This window comes from Cavia porcellus, unplaced genomic scaffold (genome assembly GCF_034190915.1).
Source record: "Cavia porcellus strain 051 isolate PalLab524CR breed Dunkin Hartley unplaced genomic scaffold, mCavPor4.1 scaffold_4, whole genome shotgun sequence".
In the NCBI taxonomy this organism is placed as follows: domain Eukaryota; kingdom Metazoa; phylum Chordata; class Mammalia; order Rodentia; family Caviidae; genus Cavia; species Cavia porcellus.
Window position 1 is genome coordinate 21,029,242 of NW_026947487.1, and position 15,493 is coordinate 21,044,734.

The following is a 15,493-nucleotide window of genomic DNA, read 5'->3' on the forward strand; positions in this document are numbered from 1 at the left end:
CAGTTCTCAAGCACAAAGTATTTTAGATAGCATTCCACTTTTGTAAGCATTAATTTTCTCATTTTATTCACTTAGTGTCCACTTGGCAAGAAGAGTGCTTCAGTTAGAAAAACAAAACTCATTGATTTTAAAAGATCTGGAACATCAAAAAGACCAAGTAACACAGCTTTCACAAGAGGTAAATAATTTAAACAGAAGAAGGGTATATAAGGAAACACAGTGTTCATTTTCATTCTTTGTAACTCCTTTATTTTATGAGTTGTTTTTTTTTTTTTTTTTTTCAGAAAACCTGTTTGCGAGTACAAAATGATTTCACAGTTTATGAAACTTAACTAAATGTTAAGGTTGTATAAACAATTTACAGTGTTTGGAAAAATTAAGAACCAAAGTGAGATTAAGTCCTCAGACTAAGTGTAAATGCAGCTAGTCAAAGCTTTGATTTCTGAAACTATCAGCTGTCAGAATAAGTTTGGCAGATTTTGGAGTTTTTTAACTGATACCTCACTTTTTAAGTATATTTACCTTTTATTTTTGTTTAGTGGAAAATCACTTATTAAACATTTTTAACTTAGTTTACACTAGAGAATCAGTTTCATATTTGCTGTTTTTCTTACCCTTATATTATTTAAAGAATATCCTTACATTTTACATAGCATTTTAATACCCTTATTAAGTCAGTATTCATTTTTGTTTTGAAATTTAGCCCATGAAACAATTACAGTGCATGCAAGCTACCACCTCATTATTCCTTTTATTTTCTGATGTTCAGATAATTAAGTTTTTCTTTGTTAATATTTTTAAACTTTTTTTTAAATTTTATTTTGAATGTAGTAAAAATACAACAGAACAAGAGAGAACAAAGCCAATCAAGACAATATAGTAACATTGGTACAGGATACTAGGATAGTAGTAATAGGTACTATAGTAATATTTTAAAACTTTAAAGCAATTCATATTTAATGGATTTTTTAAAATATTAATACATACCATGTATTCCTTGTTTGCCTAAGGACCTATTCATATTTGTCTTTAAAATATCATTGGGCTAGGGGTTTAGCTCAGCAGTGTAAGCACCTGCCTGGCAAATGTGAAGTCATGAGTTCAATCCCTGGTACCAAAAAAAAAAAGAATATCATCTGTTAAAGCACTTTTAATACTATGATATTAAGAGGATTTCTATCCTAAATTTTTTTAGGAAACAAGTATTTTATATTAGTACAGTGCCTGGTACAATAATCACTAGTCAGGGTGGAGACCGCAGGGTACTAACTCACGCTAACAATCAGCTTTCCAAAAGTAATGTGAAAGAGGACTCTCATTTGTAGTATTTGCTTGTATCTGTGGCGTGTAACTAATATAAACTGCCACCATAATGTCACTAACCATGGATAAGAGCAAACATTGTCATCAGCATACCATTACCCATGTTTGCACCACATAAAGTAGGCATTTGTAAACTCAGAACTCGTTTCTCTCTAGGATATAATAAAATAATTCAACATTGATAAGTTTTTGAGGATTTGTTCCCTTGGTTTTAATAAAATTGATTTTATTGTAAATTTAATTTAGGCCAGGGATTTAGCTCAGCAGCATAGGCACCTGCCTGGCAAGCACAAGGTCATGACATTTTCGATCCTGGTACAAAAAAAAAAACTTAAAATTTAAAAAATAAATGAATTTATTTTAATTTTTAATTATAGCTGCACTTCACAGCCAACTCACAATATTACTAAAAATGATGATACATACCCATAATCCTAGTACTTAAGAGGCTGAGACAAGAGGATCACCATGAGTTCAAGATCAGCCTAGTCTACATAGTGAGTTTAAGGCCACACTGAATGACATACCAAGACACTGTCTTAAAAAGACAGTGATACTGTCTTTGACACTGATAAAAAGAATTTATCAGTTAGGTCTCACAAGTTACTATAAGCTTAACTCCAGCACAATACTAGAAAGATGAATAATTGAATAATTACTGAAGCAAATTAACCTTTGGGCAGGTGCAGTACTAGTAGTCCTAGCTCCCTAAAAGCTGAGACTGCAGGGTCATGAGTTCAAGCCCAGCCTGAACAGACTAACAGGACCCTGTTACTCCCTCCAAAAACATTTCCCCTAAATAAGCTTTTGCTTGCTAGTATAGATATCTCATATTGGTTTTGATTGTATAATCTATCAAAGTATTCTTTTTAAAAATAAAATATTAAATACATGCTTGCATATTTATACATCTTTATATTACTTTTTTCAAAAAGTTATGTGCCTCCCTGAGTGCTTCAGATAATTCAAATAAGAATTTCTAAAAGTGCATACACTTCACATTAGGAGAAAAAAATAAGAAATTGAGAGTATTCACAGTTGACTAACTTTATATGAAGCAATTTTAAAATAAGTTGTGGCTTATGTTTAGGAAAAACTTTAAATACTAAAATGTTTGTGATGCAAAATTAGTATGATGGCTGGAACTTGCCTTGAAACATTCCATAGGAGCCAGGTCTTGTGTAACACATCTATAAGCTCAGCTTTTTGAAAGGCTAAGGCAGGAGAGTCACAAGTTCCAACTTAGCCTGAGTACTTACTATCTAAGACCTTTCCTTGAAATAAAAAAAAATTTTAAAGGTTGAGGATATAGCTCAATGCAAAGGCCCTGAGTTCAGTTCCCAGTACCACATACAAACACAACAAAAAAAAGCGGGGGAGAGGTATCTTGGTTACTGTTCTCTTGTTGCCAAGACAAAATACTGATGCCCAAAATTAAGGAAAGGTTTATTTAGCTTATAGTTTTTGGAGATTTCAGTCCATACTCAGCTGGCTCCAAGGCAGCTGTGGCATGGCACAGGGGCAACCATTCATGACAGCAGCAGATACCAAAGACAACAACAGCAAGAAGGAGAAGCATGCCTCCTTCCTCCCTTGTACTGCCCCTGGATGGGTGTAGGACTCATTCTGCCAATCCAAGGGCTAGACAACAAACCAATCACAAACACCAGATTCAGCCACTTTCAAAAGGCCCATTCCCCTGCCATAACCACATGAGGCTTTGGGGGACATCTAGAGGCAAACTTATTGTTACAGAAGGAAATAAAGAAAAAAAAATTCTATGACATTTTTATCAATAGATAAAACAGAAGTCACAAAATGTTGCTAATGTTTGAAGTTAGATGTCTTTATATATAAGTTTATTACTCAGCTTTGTGTTTTTGTATAAGTTTGAAAATGTGACAGCCAGACATGGTGGTACATACTTGTAATCCCAACACTCATGAGTTTGAGGTTAGCCTGGGCTAATAACAAATTCAAGACCATCCTGGTCTATGTAGCAACTCTGTCTCAAAAAAAAAAATAAACAGTAGGAAATTACTAGTTAATAGATTACATATTATCATCTTAGAAATAGTTGTTCAAGTTACAAAATTAAAGCATATAAAGTGAACATTCAAACAGTGAGACTGTAAACAGTTCTGTTCAATGATCCAACAAAAACTCAGTAATATGGTTATCTATCTTATACAGTTAAATATACATGCAATTATATCCTTTAGAGCACTTTCTTTTCCTCTTTTATACAATGACAATTACACATTTTGGGTTTTATTACTCCCACAGTTCTTATTACTTTTTTTTTAAGAGAATAAAACGAAATGTGACAAAACAGAGTCAGTTAAATCAAAAGGGTGGACATAGTACATAATGTAAAAACAGAATACAAGGTGATCAACAATGGTTACCATAATACCTCTTGCTATCTTAAAAAGAATTGCCTATATCATCAGTTATAATAAAATTGAACAAAACAGTAAAGAAAAAAACCAATAAAAACCAAAAAAATGGAGATATTACAGGACTTCAAAAGAAGATAATAGTCAAACCAGAATGGGCATCATAGTGAATCTTATTGTCTTCACAGTTGTTGCCTATACTTTCGAACTTGGTACTATCAAGCAAAACAGAATAGAGGAAAATCAGTCAAAACAAGATGGTGAGAGCAATACAGGGTTTCAAATCAAGTTAATAGGAAATCAAAGTGGATTACTATAATATATCCTGCTATTTTTTCCCTTAATTAAAAAGATAAAAATAAATAATAAAAAAAGGAGATTGAGATAAAAGAGGACGTAACAACAAAACAGCACAGGTCAGAACATAGCCATTTAAGTGTTTCACCGCAAGATATCCCGACATAAAAGTAGTTACCATTATGTCTCTTTCCTTGAAATCTTTGAGTAACTTCGGATGCTGTAGCATCAAACCTATCAAAACAATGTAAAACCATTCAAGAGAATGACAGTATTATGGGGTATTTAGAACCAACTAACAGAAAATGAACAATGGTTTCTGTATTATCTCCTTGAAAATGAAATATTTAATTTGGAGTATGCCTTGGATTTTACTTCTTTCTGCCTCAAAAATATATTGCTAAAATCAAAAATAATTATATAGACTAGTTAGTCCAAAGATGATGGTATTATATTGCTGTTGCAACAATAAACTATTCATGACAGATGCCTATAAAATAGATTAAAATTGTCTCAGGATCTGTGCTTTGAAATAGATTGAATATTTAAATAAATTTGGACATTCTGAGACGTAATACAGATACACACATAACTAATGTTAGAATTACTGCATAATTATATGCTGTTTAGATAATGACAGGGATTATGCATAAATGAGTTGCCAAAATGAAAATGCTAACTAATACTCAAAATGAAACAGTACTTCCTTTTTTGGCAGGTTTTGGGGACATAATCAATATACCCTAAACTGTGTATATAAAGTACACAGTATAACTGTAGACATATGTATGTACCCATGAAATTATTACCAAGTGCACATACTGAACATATACACTCCCCAAGATTTCCTGTGTCCATTTGAAATCTCGTCTTCCTGACCCTCCCATCCTAGCTCCCAAGTGACTACTGATTTGCTTTCTTTTAGTCTGTATTTCCTAGCTTTCCCGTAACACACATACTGAGTATTAGTCTCTTTCCTGTCTCTTCAACACAGTAACCCATACCCACACTTTGTTTCACATTTCCAAGCAGATTCAGGCTATGGTTGGATGGCTCCAAAGCAGAAGTGTCATGGCAGGGGGCATGTTCAACCCATGACAACCAAAAAGCAGGGAAAACACCCTTTCATTTTCTGCCTCAATGCAAGCTTCCTCCACCAGACCCCACTCCCAGTAGCACCTTCAGCCATGAACGTATTGGTGAATTAATCTACTATAAGCATAACGCCCATCCCTGGATCTACGACGCTTTGGGGAACGTTTTAGGTCTAACCCTAATACATTTTGTAGGCTCTTTCTTTTCAATCTGTCTTCATTCTATTTCAAAATTTATCCATAGCTCATTTCCTTCCATTTCTGAGTAATATTATGCTGCATAACTGTACCACAGTTTATATATTATTGTTGATGACACTTGAGTCATTTCCAGCCAAACAAAGGTGATACAGATATCCCTGGTCAAGCCTTTGTATGAACATATGCTTTAGTTTTTCTTTAGGCAAATATCTGAAATTAGAATAGCAAGATCTTATGATAGGTGTTTATTTAACATATTAAGAAATTGCTAAACTCTTTTCCAAGCTATTAGTGCCATTTCATATTTCTACCAATAATGTATGAAAATTCCAGTGCTCCCACTTCTTGTCTTGATATAGCCAGACCTCTTAATTTCATTCATTCTAGTAGGAGATGTAAAGTAGCATCTCACTATGGTTCTTCATTTGCATTTCCCAAATGACTAATGATACTGAGATTTCATTTGTGGTTCTTTCTCCTTTCACTTATCTTCTCTAGGGAAGTATCTATTCACAGTTTTGTCCATTTTATCAAAATGTCCTCTTATAATTGAGTTTTGAACATTATTTATAAGTTCTACATTCAGATCCTTCATCAGATATGTGATTTGCAGACCTTTTCTCCTCTTTTGTGGCTTGTCTTTCCATCTCTTAAGAATGTTTTTTGAGGCCATATGTGGTGGTGCACGTCTGTAATTCCAGCACTTGGGAGGCTGAAGCAAGAGGATAGTCATGAATTCAAGGAAAGCCTGGGGCTACATAGTGAGTTAAAGGCCAGCCTGAACTACATAGCAAGACTCTGCATCAAAAACATAAAAATAAAAATTTTTAAAAAAATTTTAAAGACTTTTTTGCTGGATGGAGTGATACATACCTATAGTCCCAGCACATAGGAACCTGAGTCAGGAGGATCTCTGTGAGTTGTAGGCCAGCTCAAGGCCAGGCTGCAATACATAGCAAGACCCTGTCTCCAAACAAAAAATAAAAATAAAGAAGGAGAGAGAGAAAGACAATGTGTCTTCGAAGAAATGTTTTTATTAAGGACAGCCTATAGTTTTATTCCTTATGGATTATATTTTTCATGTTGTATCTGAAGTATCTTTGCCTGGTGTGGTGATGCATGCCTGTAATCCCAGCACTCAGGAGGCTGAGACAGGAAAATTAAAAGTACAAGCCCAGTCCCAGCAGTTTGGTGATTTAGCAAGACCCTTTTCTCAAACTGAAAAATAAAAAAGGGGGGCTGGGATGTAGCTCAGCCAAGAAACTGAGTTCAGTCCACAGTACTATGAAATAAAATTTAAAAATGTCGTCTTCTTTTTTATTTTCATTTGTTTCACTTATTCTTTGTTTCCTTTTTTCTTTTTCTGCCTTCTTTACAGGAAGCATTTTTTATCATCTCATTTTATCTCATTGTTGTTTGTTGTTTTCTCATTACAGTGCTTGCCCTAGATAATATGGGAATGCAGTATGGGTATATAGCCCAGTGGGGCGTGGAGCCTGAGGTAGAGGGAACGTTGCAAGTTCAAGGTTGGCCTGTACTACATGGTGAGACCTGTGTCAAAAAACAAAAAATGAGCTGGTATTTTATTGTCATATTTTATTTATACATGTGTAAACTTCCACAATATATTGTTATTATTGAATAATTGACAGTATGATAAAGAGAAATATTAAAGTGAGCAAAATAATTACAGTATCTGGTATTCTGCACTTCTTTGTATGGCAGCTCACTGTGTAACCCAGGCTACCCTTGAATTCATGGGGATTCTCCTGCCTGAGTCTCCCAAGTGCTGGAATTAGGGATGTGTACCCCTCCTCCCAGCTGTCTGTTTTTCATGTTTCTTATGCTTTATTTTTTTCTATTATTTTCCTAAGGTAAAATGTACATAACGTATTAGCCATTTTAAAGTAAGTCATTTGGCATCCATTCACAATGTTGTGCAGTGACCACCACTGTCTTACTCTAGAAACATTTTTCACCCTTTTTTGGAGGGAAAGGTACTAGAAATTGAACCTAGGGCCTTTGTCCTGAGCTACATTCCCAGACCTTCCTTTATTTTTTTAAAAACAAGGTCTTGCTAAATTGCCCATATTGGGCTCAAACTTGTGATCCTCCTGCCTCCAAAACAATCGTATCTCCCCATAGTGAAACCTTCTACCCATTAAGGAGTTCATTCCCATTGTCCTTTGTCCTGCAGCTGTCAACTTGTTTAGTGTCTATTGGATTACTTATTTTTGGATATTTTGTATAAATGGAATCACACAATACATACTCTTTTGTGTCTTCTTTCCCTGGGATTCTGTTTTAGAGAGACAGGGTCTCACTATGTAGTCTAGGCTAGCCTTGGCCTCACCATGTAGCCCAGTATGGCAATCTTCCTGCCTTAGCCTCCTGAGTGCTGAAATCACAGGGGTGTATCCCCAGGCCCAGCTCTCTGAGCATTCTCTTTTTACTATACATTCATATTGTAGCATATACCCGTAGACTTCATCTGATTTTATAGCTAAATAACATTCCATTGCTTATATTTACCATCATTTATTCATTCATGAATAATCATTTGGGTTTTTCCACCTTAAACCATCATGAATAATACTGCTGCTCACGTAACAAATGTGAGCATGTTTGAGTCCTTATTTTTTGGAAAGGTATTTTCCGTAGATAAAGAGTTAAAGGTTGAGTTGGCCACTGCCTTCCTTCTATAAGTTCTTGAAAGATGTTTCTCATCCTCTTCTAGGTTACATTGTTCCTGCCAATATACTGTTCTCATCCTTATCTTTGTTCCTCTATAAGTAATATGCCTTCTTTTTTAGATACTTTTAAGATTTTCCTTTCAGTATTGACTTAGGCATTCTGGTGATGTGGTTCTCTTCACATTTCTTATGCTTGCTCTTGCTGGACTTCGTATGTATGTGACTTCATTGACCTTAGGCTTTTAAAAAATAAACAGTTTTTGATTTGTTCTTTTTTATATCCTATCTTTCCTCTTTTCTTTGGGAGATCCAGTTAGATATAATATTCTTCCTCAAGTTATCTTACAAGAGAATAAATGATGTTCTGCTCATTGTTTTATTTGTCTTTTTTCTGCCTTTCGCATAATTTCTGTTTTCTATGTCAAGTGCACTAAACTTTTCTCCAGTATCTAATCTGCAGTAAACACAATCTGCTATATTTTTCATCTCAGACATTATGGTTTCTATTTCTAGAAATTCAGTTTGGATCTCTTATATATCCACAATTTTCAAGCCTTATTTTCTTAAACATGGGAAATACCATTCCAATAACTATTTTGATATCCTTATTTACTAGTTCTATTATTCTGTCATTTCATGATTCATTTTAAAGACACTGACTTATCTCATTATGCACCAAATAGTCCTGCGTGTCTTTGCATGCTTATTTTATGCATATTTTATGGGATACTAGACATTGTGAATTTTACTTGGGTGCTAGATGGTATCATGTTCTTTTCAGTTTCTGTTGACTCTTGTAGAATGTGGCTATTCTTAGAAAGTTTGGTCCTTTCAGATCTTAAACTTTTATAGACAAAGGATTAATCAGTCTATCTATACATGGCAAAATCCTGTTAAACCATCATGTCCTATGAATTAATGATATTCTCTTCTTTGGCTGATAAGAATAGCTATTTTTCCTGCTATTTTATAGACTATTTTATAGACTAGCTATTTTAGAGACTTGTTATTAGTAATTTTGTAAGTAGTTTTACTTGCAATCTCCATACTTTTAAAAAATTTTTTTATTTTATTAGTACATTTTAGATATACATGGTAGGGGGCCTGGTATTTAGCTCAGTGGAATAAGTGCCTGCCTAGCAAGCACGAGCTTGTGAGATCAATCCCCGATACCAAAAAAAAAAAAAAAAAAAAAAAGATATACATGATAATGTTCATCATAGGGAATTTGTCCCTGTGTATCATAGGGAAGATACATAATCTACCTTGCTGCTTTTTATCCAATTCCTCCCCTCCCCTTCTACCCTATTCCTCCCCTTATTTATAAAAGCTTTGATTCCATTTTTTCCTCTTTATTTTTTTCCTTGACCCTTCTTTCCTTTCTCCCTTCCCCATTTTGTTTTCTTTCTCATTTGAACATTTTATTCCCATTCTCCCAATATCTGTTACCTGTTTTGGTCCTTATTTACACTATGAGTTTCTCACACGAGCAAAATCTGTACACTGATTTCCTCAGTGATTGTACCAGTTTATCCTCGCACCAACAGTGGAGGAGGGTTCCTTTTTCCCCACGGCCCTGCCTGGCAGTTCTTTACCCACATGCACTGTCCACTGCTATGTAATCACTGAAGAGGGGCTCTCTATAGGTTTTCAGAGTTCTTCCTCTTTGTAGCCTTCTTTTCACTACTGTCTTAGTTATTAGTTACTTAGTTATTCACTCATTGCTGAGACAAGATGCCTGACACCCACAAATTAAAAGAGAAAAGATTTATTTCAGTTCATAGTTTATAGAGGTTTCAGTCTAGAGTTGGCTGGCTCTAAGTTAGGGTGGCATGGCAGAGAGCCATCACAGAGAGAGAAACTGTTCATGGCGGGACAAGGAGAAGGCAGGGAGCAGCATCCTCCCTTTCGCCTCATCTAGGCTACAAGCCTTTTTAAGGACGTGCCAACCACACCCAGAGCAAGGCTTCTTACTCTCCAGACCTGTAACAGCCCTAAGCCAATCAGTGGACTGATTTAGTTGTCACACCCTTAATCCATGTTCACAAATACTATATCTAGCCACTTTTGAGAAACCCCACCAATGAGTGCATGAGGCTTTGAGGGACATCTAGACATAAGCCATAGCAACTACTCTACTGCATCAACTCCAGCCACCTTAGTTTCTACTTCTAGCAACTGGTCTTAATGTGGTGAGCTTGGCGGACTCTTCCTGCACTGTAGCCTAGAAACTCTCCAGAAGATAACCTAGGGCAGCCATCGGGATGGGCTGCTTTATTTCTTGTGTCTCGTGGTCATTGTCCTTTCACTGCTTAATATCCGTTGATTTTACACCATCATTTCATTAGTTGGTACAACATAAAAGAGAGAAAAATTAATGAATTTTACATAAAATATATATAAAATCTGCATATATGTGTATATGCCCATTAATTCTAAAGAAACCACTAAGCGTTTCTACAGTAGAAAGTCCAGGTTGCAATGTCTCTTTCCAGTTGATCAATCCTTTTCAAATCTGCACTATGTTCTACCACTATTGACCAAGTAGCCTTGTTCTTGCATCCTTAACACATACACATATTCATTACTTTTTCTCTCTTTTATGCTGTACCGTAACCCTTGTTCACCATGACCTTATCTCCTAAGTTGTATCTTGTTAAAGCTAATGTAATTTCAGAACATTTATCTTATTAAAAAAACTTTACATTGGTATTTTGTACTTGAAAGGGACTTCAAAATAGAATAAAGTTAAATCTATATGTACTAACTTTAAAAGACATACCATATTGACAATTTCAAAAACATGATACTGTTTCTGTTCAAACATAGAAAAAATGAAAAAAATTGTGAAAATAAGTCATGCCAAAAGAACATAAATACCTCTAGTTATGCACTATAAATATAAAGTAAGCTTTATTAAGGGAAGACCTACAAGCAGAGAATTAACTCATTTCCCAAGTACTCTTCCTGCATAAAAATATGTTTATACCTGGCATAAGCGTTCTGGATGCACCCCTAACAGGTCTTTCACAGAAGGACTCCCCCCGTAATGTTTGCACATTTAGAGAGAAGCAGGCCAGGAGACATTCTGGTACCTGTAACAATGGAAAAGAGAGCATCTGAAGCTTAGCATCTGGGATCTGTCCTAGTGGGCTATGGGTGTCTCCCCATATATCCATATTTGTCTCTTCAACATATAAACAGTGCTTGCCTCTGGGATTAGAGTAGGTTAGTAAGAAACAGCTCATTACCATAGGCTTTCTTGAACTGTATTAATTTATTCCAATCTTTATATATTACTGAGTAATTTGTAAAAACCTACATAATTTTTTTTAAAAGATAGAGGTTCAGTGATCAGCATTGTATCTAATTCATATTAGTTGCAGAGAAATGTTGATTCATTCAAACTGGATCTTTCAAGCCAGGGCGTGGTGGCTCATGCCTGTAATCGCAGCACTGAGGCTAAGGCAGGAGGATCATTGTGAGTTCAAGACTAGCCTGGGCTACAATGTAAGCTCAAGGCCAGCCTGAACTGCATAGCAAGACCCTTTCTCAAAAAAACAACAAACAAACAAGCAAACACCTGGATCTTTCCCATCCAGAAAGCTTGAACATAGCTTTCTGGAAATTATGCAAATGAGCAACAGAAACCTATTTTTAAAACATATTTATAGCCAGGCATAGAGTAATTCCAACACTCATGAGGCTGAGGCAGGAGGATCCCTGTGAGTTCAAGGCCAGCCCGTGCTACAAATTGAGTTTAAGGCCAGCCTGACCTGCATAGTGGAACCCCATCTCAAAAAGACTAAATAAATAATTAATAAAGCATATCTATAAATAAAAATTTCATTCTAGCAGTATTCTTTGTTATCCAAGATGTCACTGGCAAGGAAATCAATGGCTACCTCCATATAGATGCCTAAATACATTCCTATAGAAATGGAGACATTTTGGAATGATATACACCAGAAAGAGAAATCATTGATGTTCTTAGCGTTGTGGAGGAGGCACTAAGGAGTTTATGTTCCACCTGGAGTTTGAATTACTTACAGCGTCTAAGAGTTATTTTCTCCTTCTCTCCTTTCCTGCCTCATCTCCTTCTATTTCATTATCAAGAGCAATTATATTAAAGGAATGTAGAAGTGTTCCAGAGTGTCAGAAAAGGAATTTACTGGAGGAAAAATTCAAAAGCTTCTAAAAACATTAAATATGCCCTGGAAAGCTTTACAACTGAGCAATAAACAGGAAGGGCATCTAATGTATGCTCTGGCAGGGGAGAGAAAAAAAAAAGATGAAACAGAAGGCGAGTGTCTGCTTTGTAGCCTTTGAATACTCAGGAGTAAGTTTCAGGACATAGCAGCGATGTTGAGATACCTGATTTCTGCAGACATGGTAACTACCTGGAGAAAGGAAGCCTTTGCTCTTTTGAGTTGCCACTGACAACTGCTAAGAGTGTCCTGCCCCGACTCTAGTGAGCTGAGGCTCTTGGGAGGAGTGTGGGGTACAGATGACCCATACAGTCCCACCCCCACATTTTACACAGAGCGGCCATATGCTGACTGCAGCCTACAGGAACTAAATCTCATGAGGGAGCTTCCCTGTTTCATCTCCCCACCCACTAGGGACTGAACCCGGGGCCTCACTCACAGTGACAGACAAGTGCTCTGCCATTGAGCCGCATCCCCAGCCCTTTTCTTCCTTATTTTGTTTTCATTTATTTATTTGTTTAATTTTTTTTGAAACAGCATCACTAAATTACCCAGGGTGGCCTCAGACTCACATCCTCCCATTTTAGCCTCCCAAGTTGCTGGGATCATAAACATACGCCACTCCCAGCTTCCCACAATATTGATAAGAAAAAAGCTCTGCTCTTTTATCCCACCAAGGGGAAGACTGGATGATGCTGCCAATTAAACTATGAAGCAGTGCTTTGTTATCACTTTCATTTTTCCCCCCATTTTAGACCAAGCTCTGTTCAGACCTTGGCAGTGATTTTTATCATACATTACACAATTGTTTCTATACTTTTTTTCTAACAAACTTTCAGTGCCAGATCGTATTGTAATCTTTCACGTTTGAAATCACAGTTAGACTTCACACGAAAAGGATTAGCCATAATCAGAACTTAATTGAGATGACTGTAAGCAGCTAAGACCAAAGCTGTTCCTGTGTGCTCTTGGCTTACAACAATTAAAGGTGCAATAACATTCTCCTCAAAGAGATGCAAACTAATACGATTTATGCTGTCCTTTACCCCTAGAATGCTTCCATCTGTTGATATTTAATAACAGTGGCTTGTATTTTACCACTAGAAATAACTAGTTTTAAACAAATAACTACATTTCTTGAATTTTACTTAATTTAGCAAATGAAGTTTACCCATCCATCAGAAGTTTTTCTGCAGCTCAGAGGTCCCTGGGCGCTTGTGTGTTAGGATTCCCAGTGTGTTAGGTTCCCTGCCTGCCCCACAGTGGCTCACACTGACCTTCTCATCCTGTCTCCTGCCTTCCTGCCCCTGAGCCATGTAGCTTTTGCCGTGATTGTGCCACTTCGTGACCCTCCCTGCTGTTCTCTTTTCTCTGTCCATTTGGTGGATGTTGACTTGCCCAGTGCTCAGTTTCAGCATGGTTTTTTATTGTGTCTTACTTTATCTTGTTTGTTGGTCTCTATTAGCCACCACTTACAAAATTTCATTCTGTTATAGCATACACAGCACTGTAGATATCAGACAGAAAGCCTGAAGCCCTGCCTATAGTCCAGTCTTCTGAGCATCTTTTGTCCTAAAGTGGCACACTCTAATCCTCCCTCTCTGGATTATCTCAATAATTTGATTGATGTTGCTCTCTTTTTTAAACCACTTACCTTGGGTTTTGTTGTTGTTTTTGGTACCAGGGATCAAACTCATGACCTTGCATTTACCAGACAAGTGCTTGAGGCACTGCGCTAAACCCCAACCCTCAGTGTTCTTTTTAAATGTAGTTCTTGCTGGGTGTGGTGGCCCGTGCCTATTACGCCAGCACTGGAGAGGCTAAGGCAAGAAGAGGATCCTTGCTTTTGAGATCAACCTGAGTTACAAAGTGAGCTCAAGGCCAGCCTAAACTGCATAGTAGACTCTGTCTCAAAAAGACAACAAATAAAACAAGTTTCAGTAAAATATTTCTGTCAAATGAATGGATTACTTCTGAGGGAAAAGCCAGAAATGAAGCGCAGAAGGAGTTAGCTTTTAAGACAGACAAAGGTAAAATGAGAAGACTCTTGAACAAGACTCAACCCCAGACATCCAGTTCACCAAAGGCAAACCCAGGGGGCAGCAAGGCGGGACAGTCCCACTTGGCCTCTCTTTCAGTGGTAACAACAAAGCAATTGAATGAGGCTCTGGGGAAAAAAATCAAATCAGAAGTAATTTCTCAGTTACTACAGAGATGGTACCCACAATGAGACCATGCTTAGTGACTCTAGAGCAAATACAGACCAAAATATAGACAACTTTAAGAAAATTATGAGAGCCGTGAACGGTTAGCATAGAAAAGAAATGCAAATCTATAATGCAGATTCAAGCAGGTATCTACGAGAATAAAAATTCTGTTGAAAGTATTCACAGCAGATTGTGAGGACAGGATCTCAGGTATAGAGGACAGGTTTACAGTTAGCAATCATGAAACATTTCTTTAAAATAGCAAGGAACCATGAAAAATCAATCCTGCAGCTGCTACATGAGGCAAAGTATAACTTAAAATTGATTGGAGGCAATGAAGAAAGAGGAAGAGATAGCACAAGTGACATAAAAAAAAACTGTTCAGATATCATGGCAGAAAACTTCCCTGGAAAGAAAAAGAATTTGACATACAGATAAATGAGAAATACAGAACTCCAATGAGATTAAAAAAAAAAAAAAAAAAAAAAACCTCCATGATTAAAAAAAAAAAATCTACAGCCAGTCATATCATAGTCAAGATTCCAGAAATTCAGCACAAGCATAGAATCATAAAAGCTCTTAGGGAAAAGAAACACATCACCTATAAAGGAAAGCCCATCAAAATCACAGCTAGCTTCTCAGCACAAACCCTCCAGTCAAGGAGAGGTTGAAGTAAAGTATTTCAAGTTCTAAAAGAAACAGCCTTCAATCCAGACTGATGTACCCTGCAAAACTATCTTTCAAAATTGATGGAGAAATAAGATACTTCCATGACAAAGAATATCTAAGGAAATTTATAACCACAAGACCAACACCAAAATGTTTTGAAGGACATTCTAGAAAGAGATTAAAAGGACTCCAACTCCATGAACCCCAACAAAAGGAACCCACTAGGCAAGACAAACAATTAAACAGAGGGTGGGAAAAGAAAAAAGAGGGGGAGCCCATAACAGAAAAATAACATGACAAGGACAAGTCAGTACATATCAGTTAAAAGCATCAATGTTAATGATCTCAGTTCACTAATCAAAAATACAGACTGGCAGAATGGATCAAGAATCCTACAATAGC

The 15,493-nt window shown here is 36.4% G+C and overlaps 1 protein-coding gene across 7 annotated transcripts in view; it reads left to right on the forward strand.

The window, feature by feature from the left end:
* Pibf1 (progesterone immunomodulatory binding factor 1) overlaps positions 1 to 15,493 on the forward strand; it is a 239,631-nt gene that overhangs the window by 154,358 nt on the left and 69,780 nt on the right. For 6 of the 7 annotated variants that reach the window (XR_010046846.1, XM_063246830.1, XM_063246831.1 and 3 more), the window contains one exon: positions 76 to 178. Coding sequence is in view for 6 of the 7 variants with exons in the window: in XM_063246830.1 (XP_063102900.1) it covers positions 76 to 178 (103 nt within the window). In the remaining variant the exon portion in view is untranslated. Of the gene's footprint in view, positions 1 to 75; positions 179 to 6,750; positions 14,912 to 15,493 lie in introns of those variants that run through there. The other variant, XM_063246832.1, reaches the window with a different exon arrangement.